Consider the following 11,112-nt stretch of genomic DNA (forward strand, 5'->3'; position numbering starts at 1 on the left):
CGAATGGATGGACGACAGAATGAATGCATGAGTAGGTAGATGAATGGTTGAATGAGTGAATAGACGGAGCCCAGTTGAAGAGGAAACTCACCATGAGCCCCCCTGGTGTTCCACTGACTCTCCGTATGACTTAGGGGCACCTTCACGTTACCTTTATCTATTCCACCGTTTTCCTCTCTGTAAAGCGGGCAGATTGTATTTGATGACTTTGCAGCCCCATCCAGGTCTAGTTCTCTCCTTCAAACCTTGATCTCCCACATCCTCGATCCCACATGTGCCAGGGGGATTGCCCTGGAAATGCTCTACTAGGGTCCCACGTTGCTACTAAGAACAAACCCAGCAAGTTCCACTCAGAGTCTCTCCTCCTAGCTCTTCAGCAAGTCAGTGCATACAGGCAGCTAATTTGACTTAACAACTCAGTTCTGCTTCATCTCACAGTGAAGTACCCTAATGACACCCACTAAGAGAACTGGGTGTTGAAATAATGCCATTTTATATTGTTTACCCACAACTTAAATTTCCCAGTCTTTCTACAGGATCTGGTTTAGGTCAGTTTCTGAAACAAAAGAACACATCAAGAAATACTGCTCATGGGCTTCCCTGGTGGCACAGTGGTTAAGAATCCACCTGCCAATGCAGGGGACACGGGTTCGAGCCCTGGTCCGGGAAGATTCCACATGCCGCGGAGCAACTAAGCCCGTGTGCCACAACTACGGAGCCTGCGCTCTAGAGCCCGCAAGCCACAACTACTGAAGCCCGCGTGCCACAACTACTGAAGCCCTCGTGCACAGACCCCGTGCTCCATAACAAGAGAAGCCACCACAATGAGAAGCCCGCGCACCGCAACGAAGAGTAGCCCCGGCTCGCACCAACTAGAGAAAGCCCGCACGCAGCAACAAAGACCCAACGCAGCTAAAAATAAATAAGTAAAATAAATAAATTTATTTAAAAAAAAATACTGCTCATCTTTCCTCAAATCGTGTGTGTGTGTGTGTGTGTGTGTGTGTGTTAGGCGTGGGGATCATTACATCAATGAAGGGAATCATGGCCAGCATTTTTTTTTTTTAATGAAAGCTTATTTATTTATTTATTTATTTTTGGCTGTGTTGGGTCTTCGTTTCTGTGCGAGGGCTTTCTCCAGTTGCGGCGAGCGGGGGCCACTCTTCATCGCGGTGCACGGGCCTCTCAGTATCGCGGCCTTTCTTGTTGCGGAGCACAGGCTCCAGACGCGCAGGCTCAGTAATTGTGGCTCACGGGCCTAGTTGCTCCGTGGCATGTGGGATCTTCCCAGACCAGGGCTCGAACCCGTGTCCCCTGCATTGGCGGGCAGATTCTCAACCACTGCGCCACCAGGGAAGCCCCTGAATTTTTAATAAACTAGAATATGTCAGTGCATCCATGCAATAGAAGTAAATATTGCTTCGTGGAACTTGAATTTTAGTTTATAGGTATAAAAATGGATAAGTGTACAGGGTTGAGATACAAATTTTGCTTCTTAATCTGTGTCCTCTCCCCAAAAGGGGGGGATGAGGGGAGTTAAAGCAGCTGATCTGAGGTTTTGCCGTCTTTCTCCATGTGTTGGGGACAAGTTATCTCTTTAATTCTCTCTAGAACTGAGATGGTAGATTTTTAAAATATTTATTTATTTATTATTTTTGGCTGCATTGGGTCTTACATGCGGCACGCAGGATCTTTCATTGCAGCGTGCGGGCTCCTCTTCAGCTGTGGCATGGGCTTAGTGCCCCGGGGCATGTGGGATCTTAGTTCCCTGACCAGGGATCCAACCCGCGGCCGCGGCATTGGAAGGAGGATTCTTAATCACTGGACCACCAGGGAAGTCCCAAGATGGTAGATATTTTTAGTTTCTCCTTTCAAAGGTGAAAACTCAGAAGGATCTGTAGGTTGCTCAAGGCTACCCACCTAATGAGTGGTGGGGCTGGGACTGTCCAAAAAAAAAAAAAAGGAAGTCATCCTCTTCTCCATAAACTGGGAAGAGAGGAAGGAGAAGTTGGAGATTTTAATAAAAACAGAAGAGGATGTGTGCTCCACCCAAATTAGGCATAAATCAAGAACACATGAGTGAGTGGTAAGACTTGCTTAGGGACGGAAAATGTGTGTATGAGCATGAGAAAGGCATCAAGATTAGCCAGATAAAATTAGAAGTTAAACTAATAAATTCAAGAGAAAATTGTGCAAGTAGCCAGGGCTTCCAGAAGGAAGATTTTAGGGTCTAGGTCAAAGGTCTCCTGCACACGCTCCACTTGCTGTTGCCTTGGCAACCGACCCCCCTTAATGATAATGACGGTTCAAGGAAAACAGCTGTGAGCAAGTGAAGCTGTAATTGGAGAAGAAATTCTGTGGTGGTCTTATCTTGGTCTGCCTTTGGGGAGGGTCTGAGTAGGACTTTGGAAGAGGTTTGCTTGGCAACCAAGAGTGATGTCATGAAGGGAACGACGGTGAGTTGCGTGAAAGGTGAGCTGGAGCATGAACCACTGGAAAACAACAACTAGAATTTCACTTGGGATCTGCGAGTCGGATAGAAATAGCTTTTATACAGTAGCTGACATTTAATGAACGTTTTCTGTGAGCCAGTCACTGTTTTAAACCCTTCAGATGCATTGTCCACTTAACCCTGATGAAGTGGGTATTTTCAGTGCTCCCATCTTACAGACAGAGCAACCGAGGCTGGGGAAGGGTCGCTCTCCTAATATCCCGCAGGGAGCGAGCAGCGCACGGGGCTTCCAGCTCAGGTCTTCCTGGCGAGGAAGCCTTAACCACACCGATAGTGCCTCCCGCTGATCTGGGAGGTCCTGGAGAAATGACCCAAAAGGAAGATATCCAGGGCGTGGAGCAAAGGTTATTGTTACTCGGGAAGCTGGGCTCAGCGGGGAGGGCTGTGGGTCTCCTGGAAGGGCGGTCCAACCCAAGGGATTCCAGCTTCTTCACCATCCTCTCTGGGAAGTCTTCTCTGTCCCCTGAGGCTCAGGCCCAGATGATTACGAGGGGCGCGATTCTGGCTGCGCCGGTCGAAAACGACCAGCGTGCCCAGAGCCATGAGGACCAGGCCCGCCAGCCCCAGGCGGACGATGTTGCCCTGGGTGTAGTCCAAGGAGCCCGAGCCTGCGGGGCCAGCAAGGGGGAGAGGCGGTCAGCGTCCGAACCACAGGTTCGGCCCACCCTCTGGCTCCCTAACCTCCAGAGTAGAGTTGGGGCGCAAATCCCAGTCTCAAACTTGAGGGGGGTCGATGGGAGCAGGGGCCCCGGACCCCTGGGTCTGAGGGAGGAGGGGCTGGGGGCCCGGACCCCTGGGTCTGAGGGGGGAGGGGCTGGGGGCCTGGACCCCTGGGTCTGAGGGGGGAGGGGCTGGGGGCCTGGACCCCTGGGTCTGAGGGGGGAGGGGCTGGGGGATGGACCCCTGGGTCTGGGGGCAGAGGGCTGGGGCCCCTCACCGGCCGCGCTGATGACCAGCGGCTCGCTGCGCTGGGACAGCACGTACGGGGCGGAGGGCGTGTGGTAGTAGCAGCTGTATGTGCCGGGCGCGCGGGCGCCGAGCAGCGGGAAGTCCGCCCAGGCCTGCGCCGAGTCGCGGTACTGCAGCGGGGCCGCCACGCCCTCGCGGTACAGCGCGAAGCTCATGCCCCCCAGGCGGCCGGCGCAGCGCAGGCTCACGTTGGCCCCGGGCGCCACCACCGGCCCGGGCAGCGCCACCAGCGACGGGCGCGGCAGCTCGTCTGCGGGGGAGGAGGACCGGGACAGGGGGGCTTGGTCCTCTCTCCCCTCCCCTTCTCTCTCTCCCCCCTTCCTCCCCCATCTCCCCCCCCCCCACTCTTCCCGCTTCATCCTCTCTCCCCTCCTCCCCGACTCTTCCTACCCCCCATTTTCTCTCCCCTCCTCCTCCCTCCTCCCTCTTTTCCGCCCTCCTTTCCTCCCTCCCTCTCCCTCCTCTCCTAGTCTCTCAGCCTGTCTCCCCCTTCTCTCTCCTCTTGTCCTGGCTAGTGTCTCGACGTCTCTCCCTTCTCTGTGGGTCTCCCTCAGCTTCTCTGTGTCCGTATTCCTCTCTGTGCCCTTGTGCCTCTGCGTCTGTCTCCCTCCCTGTTTGTCGCTTTTTCCCCACTGTGCCGGTGCCTCACTAAAATTCTGTTTTTAACGTCCCACTCGTTCGTGTTTCACTCCCCCGGGTCTCAGAGGGTGCGTCTCTCCCAGAGTTACTCAACCTCAGCACTAGTGACTTTTTTTTTGGATCTTAGTTCCCCGACCAGGGATTGAACCCGCGCCCTTGGCAGTGAAAGCGCGGAGTCCTAACCACTGGACGGCCAGGGAATTTCCACTAGTGACATTTTTGGATAGATCTGGATAATTCTTTGGGCGTGGGGTGTTGGGGGGTTGTACTGTCCTGTACACTGTAGTATGGCTACCCGTGGGATGGCAGTAGCAAACCCTCCCCCGGTCGGGACAAGCAAAAATGTCTCCAGATGTTGCCAAACTTGGGGTGGGGGTGGGGGGAGGTACAATCGCCCCTGGTTGAGAATCACCCCTGTTTCTCTGGTGTGTTTTCTGTCTCTCTCTGCCCCTCCTCCCCCTCCCTCATCCCACCTGTGTCCCTTCTCCACACCCCCCTCCCCCAGGCTCTCACCTGTCACCAGCAGTTCCAGGGCATCACTGGGGTGGGACCAGACACCTGGTCCCCAGTCTAGCCTCTGGTAGCAGCAGCGGTAATTGCCCCCCTGGTCTGGGGTCACCTCCTCCAGGAAGAACTCCGCCAGCGCCGCAGATACATCCCGGTAAAGCACAGGAGCAATCTCTCCAGACTTGAAGAGTGCAAACCTCCAGGTGGGCTGGGGTGCCCGGCACCTCAAAGTGACGTTGACCCCGGGGGTCACAACTGCAGCTGGCTGAGCCCCCAGCCACGGCTTGGGGTATGAGGCTGGGGGGACTGAATAAATGGGGCTGCCTGGGTCCTCAGGCTTCCTAGGAGCCCAAGGAAATGAGGGGGCAGCTGGGGTAGGAGGAGAATCTCCTTGAGAATCACTGGCCCTTTCTCAGCCTCAGTTCCCTGCTTGTAAAATAGGGGAGACATTGGACCCCAACCAAGGCTTGTCAAAATTAGCTGCAAATCAGAGGAGCAGGGCATCAACTCCTGACCTTTACTCCATGGTTTTTAAACATCACTTCAAGGGATTGGGTCCCAGAAATCTGTGATTTCAAATTGCCCTCCAGAATATTTGTACCATATTTGACATATTTCAATAGTTGCCAAAACTTGCTATCTATTTGGGGGAAAAAATTGTTGGATCCCTACCTCACACCATTCCCCAAAACTAATTGCAGATTAATGTAAAGAACTACATGTGTTTTTTTAAAAAAAAAAAAACTATAAAAAAGTATTAACAGAAAATATAGGAAAATATATTTGTCTTGGGGGTAGAGAAGGCTGTCTTAAAATATAAAATGAAAAACTCAGAAGGGACAAGGTTAATTAAGTTGACAGCTTCAACATTTTTAAGCTGTGTATGAGAAAAGACATATAAATGAAGCTAGAAGACAAGTGACAGCACTGGCAGAAATGGCTTATTCATAAATCACATAGGTTACGAGTGTAGAAAGAAATCCTAGAGCCAGTTCAGCTGGAAGTTGGGCAAAACATATGAATAGGCAATTCACAGAAGAGGAAGTCCAACTGACCAAAACACATTTGGGGGTTATGATGTGAAAGTTGTCCAACCTTAGTGATATTAGTTTTTAAAACTAAAACAATAGTAAGACATTTTTGTCTCTCAGGTTGTCAAAAATTTAAATAATGGTTAACATTGTGTTTGCGTGAATATGTAGTAAAACAGGCACTTAGGTGCACTCAGTTGCACCTTTTGAGAAGTCATTTTGTCAGTTTCTGTCAAGACACACAAAGGGCATGACCAACCACCCAATAAGTCCACCCTAGACAAATGCACTTACATGGGCACAAAAAGCTTATACAGAAATGCTCACTGCAGCAATCATTGTGAGGGGAAAAGTTGGAAACAACCTAAATATGCATCAAGAGGACCAAGTAAACTAGAATCCAGCCGTACAATGGCAAATGCTAGACAGCAGCTTTAAAAAAAGAGAGAAAAAGGTAGAGCTAGCTACAATGACATGGAAATGTCTCCAAGAGAGATTGCAAAGTGAAAAATGTAAGATGCGGAACAACGTGAGTCACGAAATATCAGTTTTGCTTTGGGAGAAAAAGAAGTACAAAAATACATACGTGTGTTTGAAAGCATGGAAATTTTTTATAAGGATTCAGAGATTATTTAAGGAAGATGAGGAAGGGGAAGAAGGTTGTTATATGTCCCTTGATAATAATTTTTAAAACCATGAATATATGTTAGCTTTAACATTTAAAAAATAATTAAAATAAATTGATAGCTAAGATATTAATGATTCTCCAGGTGATTCTTATTTGAAGTTGGAGTGTAATGGAGGGAAATTGAGAGGAAGAAGAGGTCTCACCCATCAGAAACCCTGGAAAGAAACCCAGAGCTGTCTCAGGGTGGAGGACCCTACTTTCCAAAGGGGAATAATAGGCATTGCCAGAGATCCTATTTCTTGAGCCCTGCACTTTGCCAAGCTCTGAGCCAAGGGTTTTATGCATGTGATTTTATTAAATCCTCACAACAGCCCATTTTACAGAGAAAGAAACTGAGTCTTAGCACTCAGTGGTTTGTTCAAGGTCATAAATGAATACGATGGTGAAACGGGGGTTCCAGCTTAGGTCTCTTTAACTCCAAAGTTCATGATCTTCACTACTTACCTATACTGGTCACTAAAATGAATGAGGAAGGAAGGAGGGAAAGAAATAAAGGAAGGGGGAGGGAAGTAAGGAAATCTGGGGTGAGGGGAGGCACCAAAATAAAATCTGAGTAGTTGGAAATGGGGTGTCAGCAACACACAGGAGAATGGGTGCGGACTGTTACTCACCAGTTGGAGTGATGTCTGCGTGACACACCAGCCCTATAGAAGGTCAAAGGGGCTTGGTCTTGTCAAACCCTTCGGCTGCTCCCGGCCCCACCTCATTGGGCACCCAGGAATCTAAGTCCCCAGGCCCTCTGTCCTCTGGGAAACAGAAATCTTGCCCATACTTCCTCCTCAGTAGCCATAAGTTCACACTTCCAGTCCCCACTTATTTAAGAGCCTAAAAGTCTGGACCCAAGCCCCTCTTGCCTCTGTACCCAAGAGTTCAGGCCCTTGGATTCCACCGTTTCCAGGAGACAATAATCTGAGCCCACAGTTTCTCCTCTTTGGGCTGCAGGAGTCTGGGCCCCCAGTTTCCTTCTTTCCCAGGTGTGTTGGCTTCTCCATCCCTCCCACATCAAGATCTAGGACTATAGGTTCTCTGTCCCTAGGAGTTCAGATCCCTAGCCCTCTCCTGCTTCAAGATCTAGAGAATCCTGCCCCCAACTTCCTCCTCTTCCAGGAACCCAGGAATTCAGGACCCCTGGGTCCTCTTGCCTTAGGACCCAGGGGTCTGAGCCCCAGTCCTGTTATTCTGGCCTAGAATTCCAAACCCTCAGCTCGTGCCTCCTGATCACCCTGCACCTGCCCTCAGGGAGACCCCAGCCCAGCCAGGGGCCCAGGGAGAAGGGGGTGGGGTGTCTCACAGAGAGTCAGCAGCTGCAGATTCATCACCAGGGCCATGGTGGGCAGTTCTCGGCGGGAGCAGGAACAGCAGCCAGGGCTTGGCCGTGCCCTCTCCCCTACCAGGAAATGAGGCAACATCAGAAAGCCAGAGCCCTATTTAGGGAAGGAAGGAGCGAGGTGGGGGCCCCTGGGTGATTGTGTCACAGCCCCATGGTGCTGTGGAAAAAGTTGGGAGAGGCCGCAGTCATAACTGTTGTGTTCATTAAACTTAAAAAAAAAAAATTAACACCTGTTATGTGCCAGACCCTGTGCTACACGGTTGGGGGAAAGGGGCACAGAAGGGAGTCAGACCCCATTACTGTGCTCAAGTAGCTCCCAGCCTGATGGAAAGGCAGATTCCGACGAGGTTAGTTAAAACAAAACAAAATGATGTACGCTATAATGGAGGTCACATAGGGCACTGTGAGAGTATACAGAAGGCCCCTAACCCTTCTGGGATGAGACTTAGGGCTTGCAGGACGAACCGATTTTAAGCTGAGACCTCAAATTGGTGATTCGTCCTCTCCCAGCCTCCGTTTGTCCATCTGTAAAATGGGCTCTCATAAGTAAACCATAAAATGAGGACTGATGCATTCCGCCTTAGCTGGACCTCAGTAGGAGGACTGGAAGTTACTCCTCTGGAACGACTTTCTAGGCTGATGGAAAAAACAGAGAGCGGCGGCAGGTGCGCCAAGACAGGTTTGCACTTAAATCTGCAGCGCCGCCTCTTTTCCCCGCAGCCGTCGGCTCGGACCGCTGTTCTGCGCCAGTGCGCACGCGCGGATTCAGCCCGTGGAGGCTAGCGGGCCAGGACCACAACTCCCAGAGTGCTCCGCACCTCCGCCACCCCCTGGGATTGCTTGCTGCGCCAATGAGCACGCGCGGACTCCGACTGCGGAGGCCGTGCCCAGGGACCACAACTCCCAGAGTGCTCTGCGCCCTCGCCGCCGCAGCCGCCGCCGCCGTTGCCGAGACCAAGATGGCCGGGAGTAAGTGCGGGTTTTGTCAGCGCGCGGGGATGGTACCGGGAACCCCGGGTGGTGCTAGGGGTAGGGCAAGACGGAGCCCCCGTGGAGACGGTGGGGTCCGGGCCGGAGGGGGACGCAGAGGTCACGAGGGGGCTCCTCCAGGGCGGGGGTGGCGCGAGAGGGGTAGAGGTCACCGGGGGCATCACCTGCAGGGGTGACCCTCCTCGCCCACCCTTCCAGGAATCGCCGCCTTTCTCAGGAATGTCTGGGCCAAGGAGCCGGTGCTAGTGGCATCCTTCACCATCGGGAGTCTCGGTGCGTGAGTGCCCCAGGCGCGAAAGTGCATCACCCCCAATCGGCGTCCCGGCTTTATCTCCTCCACTCCCTAGAGGTCCCACTGCCCCCCACCAATGCTCCATCGCCACCCCCACCATCGTTCCATCCTGTACCCCCGAGGCCCGACCGCCGCCCTCAACGTTCCGTGTCCCCACTTGTATGAACACCCCCCACCCCTAGTATTATGACTCCTCCACCACCCCATCGCTCCCCACCCCGTACACACCCACCCAAGAGGTCCAGAATCCCTTCAAAGAAGAGGTTGTCAACCCTAGCTGCGCATTATAATAGCTAAAAATAATAATAATAAATGAAAAGTAATGTCCTTATCCTCCCCTTTCACCCTCACCGCCCCCCCCCCGATTCTGAATTGAATTGGGTGGGGTGGAGGTGGGGCTAGGGAGTCTTGTGTCTTGTGAAAATCCCCCAGTGATTCTAATGTGCTTCTGCGATTGAGAACCTCAGCTGTAGAACTGGGCTACTCAGATTTCAAGGTGATGCTGTGGGTCTTGTTGAAATACAGGTTCTGATTCAGTAGGTCTGGGGATGCTGCATTTCTAACACGTTCCCAGGTCTTGTCAATACTGCTGGTTGGCAGGCCACACACTGAGTGAGGTTCTAGAACACAGTTGTCCCACACGGCAGCCACGGATCACACAGGCCACTGAGCACTTGAAATGGGGCCAGTATGAATTGAGATGGTACCTGTTACCCTGATGTAAAGCATACACCGGATTTCAAAGACTTTGTATAACAAGGAGTATATAAAATATCAATGTCTTTTATGCCGAGGATATGTTGAAATGTTCTGGGTATACCAGCTTAAATTTACTTTTTAATTTGTATGTTTTATGTGGCTATTAGAAAATGTAAAATTACATACGTGGCTCTTACATTTATGTCGGACAGCACTGACCCAGACTATTCCTTTACATGCCCTGCCCCACCCCCCATGACGCCCTGCTCCTACCCCAGGTGGACTGTAATTTCTCAATGACTGTTCTTTGTACAAAACCTTCTCCTCAGTTTGTAACAGTTCATGATTTCTCTGGAACATTCCCAAGACACCCCCGACCCCCACCCCTTAATATGCTCCATGGCTCAAATGCGCTCATTCTGTGACCAACGCTTTCTTCCTTCCTGTGTCTTCCAGGTCCCACAAGTCTGTGGGTGCTTGGCTTCCACCCTCACTTCCAAAAAAAAAAAAAGTCTTATAAACACTTCTGCTGATGTACGGGGCTCCCAGGGTGCCAAGGGGCCTCCTGGAGGTGCTGGACCCCCTTGCTCCCCTCCCCGCATGCACTTGACCGCCATCTTGAAAAGGCTCAGCTACTGTCCCCGCCGCCACCTCCTTCCCCTGGGCCTCACCCCCGTGTCTCTCCGCAGCTATAATCCTGCCTGCACTCAGCCCCTACGCCAAGTACTCCATCATGATCAACGAGGCCACACCCTACAACTACCCAGGTGAGTGGGGGCCAGGGCAGCAGCGTTAAGGACCTTGCTGAGCTGGGGGCGGAATGATGATGGGCAGGTCTTTCCTCTGCAGGGAGCCAAGATTCTGCAGTGCAGTCGGGACTCTCTTTTTTTCCTTCAGTAGATATAATCCACATGCCGTAAAATTCGCTTTCTGTCTGTTTTTGCACTTTGAGTTTCTGTCCTGGTTCCAGATTTCTGTCCTTGTCTGGGTTCCCAATCTCTGTTGCTTTCTGGAGTTTTGTCTTCCTGGGTCTCCACCTCTCCAGGTCTCTGTTCTGCTTCCTTGTATCTGTTGGGTCTTTCTCTGGGTCTCCTTTCTGTATCCATCGTTCTGGTTTCCCATGTCTCTGGGTCTCTATTTCCCCACTTCCCTGCATCTCTGATTTTCTGACCCTTACTCTCTTTCTTATCTCTCCCCGGGGTCCCGTTTCCCTCTGAAAGTAAGCTGACAGGCCAGCCCTTCTCTGTGGGCCCCCAGCGATCTGCTCATCTCAGTGGCCCACCCTCCTGTCCCACAGTGCCCCTCCGAGACGATGGGAACATGCCTGATGTGCCCAGCCACCCCCAGGACCCCCAGGGCCCAAGCTTGGAGTGGCTGAAGAAACTGTGAGCTCCTCCATTGACAGGGAGAGGCCCCCTCCCTGACGGCCCCCAATAAAAATGTGAAAACCACGCC

The 11,112-nt window shown here is 51.9% G+C and overlaps 2 protein-coding genes across 2 annotated transcripts; one reads left to right on the forward strand and one right to left on the reverse strand.

The window, feature by feature from the left end:
- Positions 1 to 1,078: 1,078 nt before the first annotated feature.
- On the reverse strand, positions 1,079 to 8,351 carry OSCAR (osteoclast associated Ig-like receptor). Its single transcript, XM_082368293.1, has 5 exons — positions 7,638 to 8,351; positions 6,958 to 6,990; positions 4,634 to 4,933; positions 3,450 to 3,731; positions 1,079 to 3,120 (listed from the first exon to the last, which is right to left on the reverse strand). The coding sequence occupies exons 1-5, from the start codon at positions 7,753 to 7,755 to the stop codon at positions 2,882 to 2,884; spliced, it is 972 nt and encodes a 323-aa protein (XP_082224419.1). The 5' UTR covers positions 7,756 to 8,351; the 3' UTR covers positions 1,079 to 2,881.
- Positions 4,746 to 11,108, forward strand: NDUFA3 (NADH:ubiquinone oxidoreductase subunit A3). The gene is made up of 5 exons (XM_082368357.1): positions 4,746 to 4,830; positions 8,397 to 8,645; positions 8,865 to 8,939; positions 10,347 to 10,424; positions 10,955 to 11,108. Exons 2-5 carry the CDS (start codon positions 8,528 to 8,530, stop codon positions 11,044 to 11,046), a joined length of 363 nt encoding a protein of 120 aa, XP_082224483.1. The 5' UTR covers positions 4,746 to 4,830; positions 8,397 to 8,527; the 3' UTR covers positions 11,047 to 11,108.
- Positions 11,109 to 11,112: the final 4 nt, after the last annotated feature.

This window comes from Balaenoptera borealis (assembly GCF_965194805.1).
Source record: "Balaenoptera borealis genome assembly, chromosome: 19".
NCBI classification, from domain to species: domain Eukaryota; kingdom Metazoa; phylum Chordata; class Mammalia; order Artiodactyla; family Balaenopteridae; genus Balaenoptera; species Balaenoptera borealis.